We start from the raw sequence: 14,812 nt of genomic DNA on the forward strand, positions 1-14,812 counted from the left end.
TAAACTTAGTAAATTTTACAGATCCTGAGTTTCATGGTCGAACTTACAGAAGAAGAAAAAATCCTTATTGGTATGTGTCGACCTAGGCATTGTGGTCCATTTTAGTGAGTTAAGTGAGACGACGTTCCAAAGATCCTAGAGTTTGTTGAGTTGTTAAGAGTTCTACTCTTTAGCTAACGATCACAAGGTAATTCAAATCTTACTCCAGCTATCTAGGAGATGGCTCTTGCACCAATTGGCGCAATAGCCATTGCGCCTCCGACTTGTCTTCGACCATGACTCCTCCGTCGTCTGCGCCAACACCTCTTTTCAGTGATGATGATCGCATGCTAGGCCTACACAAGCATGTCCATTTCCTAGTACTGCCCTCTGAGAAACTATCCACCGTAACTGAAAATGACAAGATGATAGATCCATTCCTTGTCCTAGGGTACATGCAAAGGAATTACGTGGCGTGTTGTCAGTCATCGAGCGGAGGCAGTGAGGCCCTAGTGTTTCCAAATTCCAAACAGGAACACAACCGTCTTCAATTCAAATTTGGAATTGTATTTCAACTTTCAAGTACATATGTGACACATTCAGATTCAGCACCACTCCTTGCTGATGAGTTCGCTTAATACGATGCAACAACAAATAATGACTGTCAACCAGTTTCATCCCTCAGGTAGCCCTTTTGTAGATCCTCCGATCCATTGACTTATGAACAATGAGCATCCTCAGGATGTTAAAGTCCTGAACACTGCAAGATAGAAGGGCAAGCGGTTTAACGTCTGGTACCACATATGATTGTTCAATCTTTGCACCTGAAGGCCTAAATTATCCGTCCTTTCAGAGCCTTCTTCCTAAGCAACCTGAAACAGATGAAATTAGAGATTGATGGAGGAACCTGCAAGTTTGAGATGTCGCAACTCCTTTTCAGCGGACAAGTTTGAGTTTTGCAATCCTACAGAATGCCCCTATTGTCAGGGTAAAGGGGAAATAATTAAAAGGTCAACCGAAAGGATCTGTTGCCCGCTGTCATGTAGAAATTATAGCTCTGCCTTTTTTAGTATTACCTTCTTGCATTTTTTTCTTTTATGAGTAATTGTTTTACTACCTTAGTTTCACTAACGAGGATAATAGTTTATTGAGGTCACAGCTTAATTTTAAGCATGAACAAAAAAATAATTCCAAGAATATGTTGCAGCTCAAGCCCAAATGCATTGACTGCTATCATAGAAAGAAATCATAATAGTTTGGCTAAATGGTACTCCGCAAAATTGCTTCCTCTCTGAGAGACAAAGATATCATATTGTGAAGTCAAGCAGCAAAATTATTTAAGGATATTGCGCCTAAAAGTTCCAGCAGGTCGAGCATGCAAGACACCACTTATCAGTATTAAGGCAGGTGGCAGCAACACACAATTATGAAGATGTGTACAATAGTTTGACTGTTTGAGAACTATCGTTCTTACTTTCTTATCATCGTCTTCCACATTGCAGTTTTCTAGACGGTTGATTGTTGTGTTTTCAAGAATATGGCACATTGATCTTAAAAAGTTCAGTCCATTTCTCAATGTCAACAAGTTGTTGTTAGAAGCAAACACCTTGATCTTTCGAAGAACAAGTCGAAACCTCAACCAGCATGCTGAATGCCACTATCAGGTCAATAAATAAATAAATTCCATGGGTGCAAATTTTAATACTTTGCATCAGGAATTAAGGGCCTATTTGGCACAGCTCCAGATCCGAGATCCATGCTGGATCTGGAGTTTGTATAATAAAATAAAGTGATTTAAACATTTATTTTTTCTTGGATTTCTTAACCAAATGACTTAACCAAATACCCTCAATCCATCCACAGTTTCAGATCCTGAATTTCTTGGAGCTGGATATCCAGCTCCAAGAAATCCAAGATCTGGATCCCTGCCAAACACCCCCTAAGGATTGGCAAAAGGATCTGATTCTGAGGTGCCAGAGTTGCAACATGGACTTATTATCTACATAGTACATACAATACAAAAACCAGCTCTAATAACAGCAGAGCAAGAAAATATAGCAAAGGGAATCATAAAGAGCAAAACATAGCATGCACTCATATGCATGAGTTCACACAACATCGATAATTCAAGGCCTTAATTCTATAATTCTACGATCTCCGAAAAGTCAACATGGCACAATCAACTGAGAGAGTCTAGAATCACCTTCAGCCATTACAAATTGCTAGTGGGTTCGATTGGAAACCTACTAGCAAAAAAGCATGAATTCAACTCTACATGGGCACCTAACTTCTAGATTTCCTTGTTTTATAGTGTGAATGGCATCTCTCCTTTTGTTTTACCTACAAACAACTAGAATTTAGAATAAGTGTGCTGCTGATTTACACCCATGTGCATCTCTGGAAAATGATAAATGAAGATAGAACATTCAAAACGGACAAAAGAATCAATATACATCCAAAGGGGCAAGTAAACATCTATATTCGTTTTAAAAGTGTGAATGGCATCTTAATGGAACTTTTTTTGGCCTATGAACTGATTAGAACAAGTATGATTTTTTATTAATGAAGATAGAACATTCAAAATGGACAATAGAATCAAAATTTATACATTTCCTAAGCCAAGCAAACATCCACAGAATTTCAACATAGGATGCCCTTTATTCAAAGCATCTCCTCTTGATATGCTAACATCACCTATACTTCACCAGGATATAAATCATACTGCTAACTTATAACAATTACTTAACCTAAATTGAATACAATTTTCACCAGGGCACAAGTCATTTCGCTAAATTATAGTGACCACATTACACGAAATTGAATCATCAGATTGTACTCTCAAAAGTGGTCGCTCAACTACAGAACTAGAACGGGTTGTTATTGACGCTGTTCAATTCAAGTTGACGACGGGAGACAGCTGACAGTACTAAATTTGTGTCAATTTGGATGAGTACTAGCTCCAGATCATCCAGACTCCAGCTAGTGAACAAACCATCCTCCTCCTCCCTCCCACAAACTAGGCTCACAAAGCCAAGCCAAGCTAATTTACCGTGCAGTCAGAGATCGGATACGAAACCGAAAGCGTAGGGGAGCCGCATACCTCAATCGACGTGGTCGTGGATGTCGTCCCCGTCGTCATCCTCATCCGACGAAGACGACGATGAGGAGGAGTTGGAGGAGTAAGTGAAAGGATGCGGCACTAGCTCCGGGGGACGGAGGACAAGGAATTGGCGGCCGCCGCGGAGAGGGGAGGCGAGGCGGAGGGGGGCGCGGGCGTGGGGGAGGAAGGGGACGCACAGGAAGGCGGCGAGGCGCACGAGGAGGTGGAGCGGCGCGCAGCAGAGCAGCGCGAAGACGCGGTCGGGCGGGAGCGTCTCCGGGTTGCACGCCACGCGCTGCCACAGCTCTGCCGACCCCCACGCCACCGCCACCACCCACCCCGGCCGCACCGCCATGAATTGGAATTTGACCTCCCAAAACCGAACACGAGCCCACCTCACCCCCAATTCGCCTTCGCGTGCGCGGGGAGCGGAAAAGGGGAGGGGCGAGGGGAGGCGCACACGGCACGAACGCGGGCCGCCTCCGTCTGCCTGTCGTGCCGCCGCGTGGATGTCGCCGCCGGGTATGGATGGGCTCGCCGCTGCTGCTGTGAATTATGTTTGCTGTGATCGCGGTTCGGTTCGTTAGCCCGTCGGAACGATCGATTGGATCGCTAATGGACGGGTAGAACTCAGATTATGTTCCTCCCTGACTTCACCGGATGAAATCAGAGGATTTCCATCCCGAAATTATAGGACCACCACTCGGCTTGGGAAAATTTATCAATGATTATATGTTTCAAAATTGATTAATCTTTAATAATATATCAACGTCGGACGCATTATTAAAAGCTAATTATATGTCACAAAATTAATCAATCTTTTATAATATGTCAAAAGATGATCAACTTCTTGCTGCGAACGGAACGCTCGGATCTCCGCAACGGTTCTGAGTTGCGAGGTTCCTGGACAGGAAGAATTTAGATCCAAATCCCTAAGGGATTGGGATTTGATCCAAATTTGAATTAAACCATACAACACTCTTGTACGATCCCACTCTTTCAAACGGAAAGGTAAGAATCGGTATACTAAATTCCTACTCAAAAACGAAATTACCCAGATATCAATCTGGGCATCTCAGTGTTCAAATCCACTTTTTTAAGGATCTAGAGCTGCAAATTCCAGAAGAACAAATCTGCAAAAAACTTAGGTCACGGCATGCGGCAGGAACACCTGTACGAGGCCTTTCCAGTGTCATGAGGATTTCTATACAAGAATGCAACTCCGTTGGAATATATCTTTTGCAAAATGAAACTGTGGGATGCAGTTGAAATTGAAGTGTGGGTTACAAATGACAAATGGAGAAATGATTAGCAAATAATCAGCATAATCGTCTCTGCTGACAATAGCTGCAGCACGGCGACACTGTAAAGCCCCACAGCTACGCATAAATGGATGGTATAAAATATGCCCAAATGATATAAAAAAGCAAGATCAAACAACAAAACAGTTAACAGTTACCCAGCCGGAGCACACAACAGCTGAAGACTTCATAACAAGTTAATAACGGTGGAACATATAATTTGTTCCCATTACTTTGAGGCAGAAAACACGAACAACTGCAGGTGATGGTCAATGCACCATTGCATGAACAAGTAAAATGGAACTCCGATAGGAATGGGAAACTAGTTTCATTAACTGCATTTTATTTCATGCATTCTGACGTTTTATGAAGAGAAAAATTATGAGCATGTCTAGATAGCGCCTTATGGAATGGTTCTCTGGTAAAGGGGAAGGGCTCCCAGTGCTTCACGCTCAGCAGCCTCCTTTTTCACCTGCAAAAAGTGTGGTCAAACAATGGCCGGTTTGGCATGGATTTGTACAAAATATAAATGGGAAAGAACTTCGCAGCATAAGGCTAAATCAAGAACCTCGCAGCATAAGGCTAAATCGTCAGCTTGAGCCCAGGAGTTTCTTAAGCAGTGAAAAATATCATGGCTGGTGAAGCAGAATTGCTTGCAAGAGTTAACAATCTACTCATTTAGTTGCAACAAATACCATGTTACATGCAAATGTTGTTTACAAAATGTTTATTGTAGACAACATTAGTGGCACACCAGACATAAGTAGTCCGTGAATTTGTAAAATTTATGACTGTCCATCTTGTACTGAGTATTGGGTTTCAAAAGTAAAACATTAAAAATGTGAAATGCTCAACAAGATAATGATCAGGATAACCTGGCTGACAGAGGACCTCTATCATTGGGCTTCACATTATGAGATGCTAATGCATAACCTAAGGCAGCGTGACTAAATGCTTAGTAGATGATAAGTATAAAGAAACAGAATCATGTAGACTAGCTTCTTTATGCATGATAAACATAAGAGTGCTTATTATGTAAAGGGCAGGTGAAATGACAATGGCATGCAGCAGAAAATACACTTACCAGAGCCAACATGTCACTCAAATAGCCTCTGAATGGAGTCTGAAGTGCCTGTGCAAAAGAAAGTAAATGTTTCAGAATATAAGAGTTTAGAAGGTTATCTTAGATAATAACTTGTGTAATGGTCAGCATTACATAATGTGAAAAAGGTATCCCAACAACAAATTCAGGTCCATAGAGATGAAATTTTCAAGAACTAGTAGTTGACTGATTTCACACATTGGAAATTCATAGGTTTAATGAACTAAAGGCTTCAGATAAATTACTCTAGAACATCTGCAAGGCTGAAGAGGAAAAACAGAATTCAGGTTGAGCATTCATATAAACAACTAAGTGAAACATCTTCAACACAAAAATGTAGAATGAGCGTTAATCTAAAGTAAGGAAAGGAAATTTGCAATCCAAAATAGTAAACTAGATATAAAAAAGGATATAAATGTCTGAAACAATCTTACGGACTCCCTCCCAGCTGATGCAAGCTACACTTGGAAGATGGCATATACAAAGACTGATAGGCTCATTGATAAGAACCCCGGAATCAATCTGCACATAAGTGTGAAGGCACATGCTATCCTAACCATCAGCATTCTCATTCTAATGCTCATTGCAATTTCATGGACACAACTTTCCTCATCAAAACTTAGTTGAAATGTCCGCCCTATTCAGAACCGTTCGACTCCTAATTAAACCGGTTTTGTAGGCAACCAAAATATGGCATTGGAACATAGATCAGCCCGATGGACCATCCAAAACTGCATGCAGGTAGAATCATCTGGATCACAGGTACAACCCAAACACACATCACCCTATACATTTCATTTCACACGCAATCATCCGCCACATTACACAGAAATAGAGTAAACTCTCAAGAACGCAACCTAGAAATGATCTCACACAATCCCGTACGCCATCGTCGCAACAACCACGACACAATACGAATTGAGAAATCCAGATCAGGGCATGTGGGCAATGAACGGACACGAACCTGGAGGTCGTCGGGGAGGTACTGGTGCTTCATGGAGAGGTCCATGGCGCGCTTGAGGCGTTGGATGCGGGCGTCGACCACCTCCCTGGGCAGCCTCGCGAGCGCCTCCTTGATGTCCAGGTCGTGGTACGGGTCGTACAGGTCGTCGTACCTCAGCCCTTTTGGATCGGATCATCGGATCACACCACGCGCGCGCAGGAAAACAAAACGGAATCGCCATTCAGATCGAGAGCACAAGGAAAAGAGACGAAATCGCGAACGGAATCGATGCCAGATCGGATCCATCCGAGATCGGTCGGTTGCTTACCGTATTTCCTGAGCCGCGAGGAGACGGCGTGCATGTGGAGGCGCGCCAGCGGGTTGCGGCGCGGGTTCACCAGCCACTGGGACAGCGCGGACAGCATCGACGACATGGTGGCGGCGCCGGGGATCCTCTTCGTCCTGCGTGGCGGCGGGGTGCGGCTTCTCCTTCTCCTCGCTTTCGTGGGAGGAGAAGCCGTGGTTGGCGAGGGGGTGGACGCGGTCTCGGGCCGAGGGCGCAGGGGAGATTGAGAAGTGGGCTGGATTTGTGATGGGCCGATTTAGGAGAAATGCCAGTCCAGTTTTCAACTGCTGAGCAGCAGAAATGCCGGTCCAGTTGTTTCTATATCTATATTCCTATAAAAAACACGAATTCTAAAAAATCTAAGTTGATTGAACAGTCATCGTATAAAATTGCTCAAATAATTACCGTATAAAGTTAGACTTCATTTATACTTAAAAAATAATTTAATATATTATTATTTGTCTTCTATATCTAGATGTCAAATATTTGACTTCTATACATTCTAAAAATACATTAAAAAATTGTGTACGTAAATCTTTCTTTTGTTATACTATTTTTTTACTTTTTTTAATTGTTATATTCTGAATTAATTTCACATGTGTGAAACACATGTGCAATTGCTATTACATCTAAAAAGAACTGTTGTGTGGCAGATAAAAGTGAAAATCCTCTCAAAAAGAAAGAAAAAGGAGAACAGTTTTCTTTGATGTCAAATGCTTTGTATTAGTATTTTTTTAAAAAAATCTACGAAGTATGTATGTTTTTAGATGTATCGGTTTCTGCTTCTTTCCTTTTCTGGAGGGAGCAAGTTAGCGTCTGGCCACACTAAAATTACTGCGGTACTTAGAGCATCTTCAACCGAGCTCTATTCTCACCCTCTATCCTATATTTAAGGAAAAAACGATGAAAATTAGTCTCCAACCGACCCCCTTTATTTAAGGAACCCTCAAATCTCCTCCCTCACTCCCTACATCTAGGGACTCCTTATCCAATCACTCATTTGGGAGAGAGGGGAGAGAGAGAGGGAGAGAGAGGAGAGAGAGTTACCAAATATTAATAAAATAGAGGTGATTCGAATATAGGGAGTCAAATATGAGGAGTCGGTTGGAACACGTTGAGAAATAGAGGATGAAATCTGGATAAGGAGTCCCTAAATAAGACAAATAGGAGGTCAATTATGAGTAATCAGTTGGAGATGCTCTTAGTCCTCCATACGACCATACCTCACTGACAGAGAGAAAAAAACAGAATAGTTTCTTGTTAAAAACTATCACTGCAATCAATTCAACCTGGCAGGGAAAATAAGTCACTCCCATAAGGTAGCAATCAACTGACAATAACCACCATCAGCTGTGAGGTTCTTCTCAAACGTCAACATCCAAGGACACACACAACACACTGTTTCTTAAAGAAAACCAAGCATCAGTTAGCTTAAAGAGACCCAAAACTCTCTTAAAAAATGAGATTGTTCCGTCAGTACCAACACTAGAAACAGGGCAAAAAATAAGGGAAAAATCATCCCGTGTTAAAAAAAGGACTCAAATGATGAGTTTCAATTTGATTCAGACAAGTACAGTAAAGGCATTGCAACCAAAATTCATGACAAGAAACTTCACTCCGTTGCACTTCGAGAGTTTTTATGCTGTCGGCAATATATCAGGTCCTTCCTCCAGAGTATTCATATAAAACAAGTCAATGAACAATACTGCCCCACCTAGAACATAGTTAACCCACGGCTTGCTTGGTTTAATATTGCTAAGCCCATCACTTCCATAGCTGTTGGAAACTAGTTTACCAAATATAGGAATGGGCCTTTGGCCTTTTAAAGGGAGCCAAAAGCTTGTTACGGTGACATGCGCTTATGAAAAACTGTGCAACATCATTCATGTTCACCACGATTTTAGGTACAGTGATGGCCTATTTACAGCCCGTACTCAACCACTCATTGTTACAATTTACATCATTACTCCTCTAACTGTTATATTCCCTGTATATTCGGGGGCAATTCAATACATTCCTAAGCATATTGGTATTTTTACAATTTCACCTTTCACAATCCTCGGATCCCGACGAACATCACCCCTTCGGACTGGCCCCCGAAAGTCTATCACAGACGGGACCTTTGGCACACCCTCGACCGACTTCGGCACGGTATCACGAATCGGCCTTCGGTTGACCTCCGAAGGCCTCTTAGAGGCTCCGCCTGTGGTGACGGCTTCGGCACTCCCTTCAGGGGATTTTCTGAGTGCGACGTGGGTAAGCCTTCGATTGGTCCGAAGGCTTGGTGCTGTCTTTGTCACTTATCCAAAGGGCCCCTTTGGCGATAAGCATTATCCTGAAATAGCACAACTGTAATCTTTATTAGTAATTTGTATCCATTAGAGGTCTTCGACTCACCATCCAAATGGGGCTCGTGAGACCATTCTCCAACAGCAGCCCCTCACGGGTAAGGTTCTTCTTCGATGGGCCGAACCCATGAATCAAATGGTATAACCAAACATCATCCCCTTCATCCCGTCGAAGACCTCTTGAGACTCGTTTTGCATTTTAGCAGATAGCCCCCTCTGGTCATTTGACTGTTCTTATTTTACAGCTCAATTTCCAATGCGTGTCTTCTCGACTGTCGTCAGCCTTTTATTTTACCACTATATATACTGCCCGACGGCTAACTTGTTTTACTATGCGCTCATTGAGTCACTTGCTCTCGTACGAAGTCTCTCACATCTCTTTCCGAAGCTTTAAGAGACCCCATGGCTCCGAAGAGCAAATCCGGTCACCCGAAGACATACTGGATCGAGTGATCCAAGGTTGACAAAGAAATTGTAGCTGGACTAATCAAGGAAGGCTTGATCAGTGATGTTTCGAAGGTTAGACTTCCGAAGGATCAGGAAACTCCAGTGCCTGAAGACGACAAAGCCATCATTTTCGTGGACTACTTTCGAGCAGGGCTTCATCTCTCTTGCGATGATATGGTGCCAAAGGTTCTAAAATTGTTCAAAGTCTACCTCCACCAGCTAACGACGAACGTCGTCGTTCAGCTCAGTCTCTTTGCTTGGGCGGCACGTTTAGAAGGAGTGAAGGCCTCGGCCAGGGCTTTCGTTGCAACCCACAAACTCCACCACCAGACGAAGACAGTTTTCACATCCAGCGTGCAAAACGAGGCTCACTATGGCTATGTAAACTTCACTTACCAGACCAGACTAGCAACGCTTGTCATGGACTACAAACACAAGTGGCCGAAGGATTGGACACAATGGTGGTTCTACCATAAGGTAGACTGAAAAGAGTACCTTGTGTCCAAGTGCGAAGAGCTTAAGGGGAACCGAGCCCTAGATGTACAACTGAATGACTCCCAAAGGGCGGCATTCAAAGCCTTCACCAGGTGTGCGAAGCACCTGAGCACGAGCGGTCTTGTAGAAGAGTTCGTGGTGTCCGGGGTGTGGCTCCTCAGTGAAGGCTGGTCCATCCCAACATTTGGTGATAAAGGTCCGGAGGGACTCTGTCGTCCCCAGTCTGATTTTAGAGGTTTCACATGTATTATCTTTATCATGTTTCTTAATTGTGCTTCGGCTTTCTGTCTTCTCCTTACATTATGTGCTTCGGGACAGACTTGACAGTGGGCGAAGTGGAGACCAGAGCTATGCTTCTCCTGGGGAAATTCACCAAAGACAAGGCTCAACTTTGCACCGACCAAGCTCTTGGTCACCGACTCAACCGGATTTTTGATCTATGAGGTCTTGTTTACAAGGATAAGCCGAAGCTACCCTTGTCCTCATCAGGTCAAGCCGAAGATGGCCGCTCCCCGAACGCTAAGATCGGCAAAGCATCTGTTGCTAGAAGTTAGAAAAAGAGGAAAAACGACAACCCTTCGTTGCAAGGAGGCAGGGAAAAGAAAGCTCCCTCCCTGAAGAAGAGACTTCGTCAAATGGCCTTTTATGATTTGGGCGATGAAAAGGTCCCTGAAGGCTTAGAAACCATTCGTGTTGTGCCCCTTAGACAGGCACCTCTGAAGGGTACACAAGAATTTCCCATCGCTTTGTAGAAGCCAGGTGCTTCTGTGCAAGTGGACCTCGCCATGCTCATACTCGGCGACGACGAGGATGAGTCATCGGATCTGCACGTTGTTGTTGAACAAGTGGAGGGGGGAGCCAAGAAACTCGAAGGAGTTGAGTCGTCCTCTAGCTCTTCCCCTAAGGCCAGGTCCTCCGAAGGCCACAAAGCCACATGTACCAAAAAATTAGGAAATATTAAACAGCACAAAAGATGACATATAAAGTAGTGTTCCTATCAGTGAAGAAAAAACTGGAGGCTAAGGGCCTGTACAACACTCCTACGTGGCCTGGCGCTTATGGGTTGTTTCCATCTGAGCCTGCCACGGTGGAGGCCAGCCCGATCGCTCAAGGACGCTTGCAGGCGGAGTCGCAGCTCCCTCTGGCGGTCGACGCGTCAAACAGTTTGCCTGCGACCTCGTGAAGTCCGGCGCTTGGTTGTTACCTGAGGCAAAAATGGTTGAAGCAGCTCGGGTGCATTATGGGCGAACGACACTTAAACGAGCTCTTAAATTTAACGGTCCCTTTAAACATCTATGAAATAGTAATCCCCATTGTAGGTTGAGGCTCTTGCATATTTACTTGATGATGTAGCATTTTTCTCTCTCTTTAAGCAACTAGATAAGAGTCTTTGCATTGTAGATACACTAAGGGTATGTTTGTTTGTACTTTTGTTTTTTGGCTTTTCTGAAAATTTTGTGCTTTTGTTTTATCTGAAAAGCTACTTTTAGAAATAATTGTTAGTTTCTATAACAATTTTTTAGCTTCTTAGCATATAGGTTCTCAGAAAATCATTTCTCAGTGAGCTTCTCAGTTTTAGTCTATTTTTCTTAGAAGCAAATTTCTGACTTCTCAAAAACCACTTCTCTAGAACCCGTTTATTCTAACTTCTGATTTCTGACAGCAGTAGAAACAAAACCAGAAACAGAAAACAAACAGACCTAAGAGAAGTTCAATTTATTATTGCTGACTCAAGATAATGCCTTATTTATCTGTAGCAACATCAGAAGCTGAAGTGGTCTATCAATTGGAAAGATTGTTAAATTTCATTGTTCATTCCCAGTGTCAATATGATCTCGTATGAAAAGCACTAGAGCTACACCCACCTTATTGGGTGGGTAAACACAAGATATGGTTAAAACAACAAGGAAAAAGATGAAAAATAACCCAAAATTGCACAAAACAATTGATAAAACGATCTCTTTGGAAGATGTACTAAACAATATTGACCAGAAGGTACAGAACTTGGCGTCCATTGATACTCATCAGGATGATCAGCAGGGGCGAAGCCAGGATTTGAGGTTGGGGGGACAAGCCAGTGAAGGATGAGGTTGGGGAGGACAAGCCAGTGAAGCCTATGACCAAATGGCTTGTATAGTTGTGTGGGCTGGGCTGCGAGGGGGTTCCAAAATCGGATGGGGGGCCGGCCCACCTCGGCCCCCCCTGTAGCTGCGCCCCTGATGATCAGCCTCCTACAATACAAAAGATAGGCATATTCAGGTGCCCACAGACAAAAACAAAAAGGACAGCTATCAGTTTTACAAACCTTTGATGCTGAAGTATTCACGTGTTTTGATTCCTTAAACTCCACTTTTCTACCGGTTCAAAGTTATATTGAGATGTAGTCGATAATTTTGTTATTCAGTAACAGTTGCCACGGATGATAAGAGGATACACAGGCGAACAACAAGCAACTCAAAATTTCGTTGGACAATATTTTCATCAGCAAATACAATCGGAGCTTTGATATACTTTACATCATGACAACATTCTTTCTTGCATTGCCACAGTTAAACAAAGCGTCAGAACCATCCTCACTTAAGGCGCAAGAAAGAAGGGAAAGAGAGTGACTGAGTCGCTGGGATATCACATAATCTTGCCAACTATTCAAACAAAGCGTTTATAAAAGATGGCAAAACAAAAAAAGAAATGAAATGAAAGAACATATATTGGAGAGTCTCCATAGCATTCTGATGAACATCACTCAACAAAACATCATGTTGTTAACACAAAAAAAGGAGGCAGGTGCAGAAGCAAATTGTGATCCTGCAAAAAAAAAACTATTCGACCTTCCATGCATGCAGGATCAGCGAGAAACCAAGACCTTGCAGCTGCGACTCCCTAAAAATCTGCGAGTACGACCATGGCATCGACTTCTCAGTTGGCTGGCATGTCCGAAACATGAACACCGCATTGCTCGCCGCCGACCCAAACAACCAACTGTGGACATCCCAGAACACCTCCACAGGCAAGCCATCAACAAGAATCGTCTGATTTCCCCTGAATTTCCACGCCAGACGGTTCACCCGCATCACGGGCTTCTTATCTACCCGTATCTCAAGACAGGGATCCTTGAGGGCGATGGTATTGCACTCGATGACAATGTCATGGAACTGGCCGTTATCGCAGAACTGCGCCTTAGCAGAGTAGATCTTCTTGCTATATATGTGCTCCCTCCTCGCCACGAACACCGCATTCAGCATGGACCGGTTGGCGCCCGTCTTCCTGTAAGCGTCCTTCTTCATGTCGCCGAGCAAGAGCACGAGCTCAAGGTCGAACACCACAGCGACATAGAACCCCTCCAATGGTTCTGGCCCGGCACCGAACTTGGCGCCCGACAGGTCCCAGAAGATCTCAATCTTGCCGTCCTCAACGTCGAGGCTCTTGGACCCCTTCTTCTTGGAGAAGAGCCACGGCTTGATGTCCGCCTTGCACAGGCACTGGCCGGACAGGTCGTCCACGCCGATGCTGAGGCCCTGCCCCATGAGGCTCTTGCTCCAGGTGACCGAGATCACGCAGGGCCGGCCCGAGAACTGCGTCTGGTAGAGGCAGGTCACCAGGTTCTGCGCTGCGCCCTTGCCGGCGCTGGACGACGACGACGACGACGCGTCCGCGATCTGGACGCCGCTCTCCCCGAAGCAGGAAGGGAAGTCCCTCATGCTCGCCCGCCCTTTTCAGCGAACACCTGGCGTGCAGCGCACTCGGATCACAGCGCAGAGCTACACCCCTCTGCTCTGCTCACCGCAACAATCCACACCGCCCGGCGAGCCCACCCCGCAATGCCAGCGAAGAGATGACCAACCACGCACAGATCGGGCATGCAGATACGCAGGTCGCCGTCGAAGATTTCTCGATCCGGCAATGCCACTGCCGCCGGCCGCAAGATCCCACCTTTACTGCAGAAGGCAGCACCGCGAACCGCCCAAAAAGTAAAGGGCGAGACAATTGATCTAGCAGCAAGATTTCTTCACGAAACCGCCCTCTTCCACCGCAATCCAGCGCCGCGTATGCGGCAAGACGCCAGTTTCGCCGAGAATCCACAGCAACGAGCAATCTTCCGCCGGGATTTCTTCAAAAGATGGTACAAACTGCCACCTTCACCACAGAAGCAGCACCAATATGGGCAACGGAAAACAGAAGCTTTTTCCCAGGAAAAGATGGCTTCAAGCGAGCCAGACGAACCAAGCAACCATCAGAATATGGAGAGATTGCTTCAAAAATCAGAATATGGAGAGTTGGAGGAGGGATGCACATCCATGGGGGAGATGAGTGAGATGAAGAGCAAGTGCATAGAACACTAGCAAACAGCAACCACTCCAACCAGTGCACAGAGGAGAGAAGCAAGCAACTCAAAGAAGTAGTGGGAGGGAGAGGGGTGGAGGTGGTGAAGGGGAAAGGAGACAGAAGGTTAGGGAGAGGAGGGATTAAGTACAGCCATACAAGATACAGCACACACTGGCAGCCAACTCGCTGCATGGAGTGGAGGGGAGGGCAGGAGGAGCAGCTGCTGGCTGGTGGCTGCACCTTTCTTTTTGTGACTGCTGCCATTGCCCAGTACCACTGTTACCACTAGCTACCGGTACATTGTAACGCTGGGAGAGGGACTAATTTCTGATCTTGTACTGCAAACCCTGCCTTGCAAAAGATCTTGAAAATTGTGACTATGACTGGTAAGACTCAAAACACTACAGTTAAAAAAGACTCAAAATAAT

The 14,812-nt window shown here is 44.6% G+C and overlaps 3 protein-coding genes across 4 annotated transcripts; all 3 read right to left on the bottom strand.

Annotated features, from left to right (window-relative positions):
• Nucleotides 1–506: 506 nt before the first annotated feature.
• On the bottom strand, nt 507–3,785 carry LOC133915206 (uncharacterized). 2 transcript variants are annotated; one of them, XR_009909305.1, is made up of 3 exons: nt 3,080–3,785; nt 2,183–2,319; nt 507–851 (listed from the first exon to the last, which is right to left on the bottom strand). XR_009909305.1 is itself a non-coding variant. In XM_062358279.1 (2 exons), exon 1 carries the CDS (start codon nt 3,432–3,434, stop codon nt 3,081–3,083), a length of 354 nt encoding a protein of 117 aa, XP_062214263.1. In that variant the 5' UTR covers nt 3,435–3,780; the 3' UTR covers nt 507–851; nt 3,080. The 2 variants fall into 2 exon arrangements, 1 of the variants encoding a protein (XP_062214263.1); XM_062358279.1 differs by lacking the exon at nt 2,183–2,319 and having other exon boundaries at nt 3,080–3,780.
• A 774-nt stretch (nt 3,786–4,559) lies between these two features.
• On the bottom strand, nt 4,560–6,968 carry LOC133915205 (cytochrome b-c1 complex subunit 7-like). The gene is made up of 4 exons (XM_062358278.1): nt 6,754–6,968; nt 6,447–6,604; nt 5,465–5,512; nt 4,560–4,852 (listed from the first exon to the last, which is right to left on the bottom strand). Exons 1-4 carry the CDS (start codon nt 6,857–6,859, stop codon nt 4,784–4,786), a joined length of 381 nt encoding a protein of 126 aa, XP_062214262.1. The 5' UTR covers nt 6,860–6,968; the 3' UTR covers nt 4,560–4,783.
• Nucleotides 6,969–12,746: 5,778 nt separating this feature from the next.
• LOC133915207 (uncharacterized) lies at nt 12,747–14,602 on the bottom strand. The gene has a single exon (XM_062358280.1). The coding sequence runs from the start codon at nt 13,757–13,759 to the stop codon at nt 12,881–12,883; it is 879 nt and encodes a 292-aa protein (XP_062214264.1). The 5' UTR covers nt 13,760–14,602; the 3' UTR covers nt 12,747–12,880.
• Between the last annotated feature and the right edge of the window lie 210 nt (nt 14,603–14,812).

Source organism: Phragmites australis, chromosome 4 (genome assembly GCF_958298935.1).
Source record: "Phragmites australis chromosome 4, lpPhrAust1.1, whole genome shotgun sequence".
Classification (NCBI taxonomy): Eukaryota; Viridiplantae; Streptophyta; class Magnoliopsida; order Poales; family Poaceae; genus Phragmites; species Phragmites australis.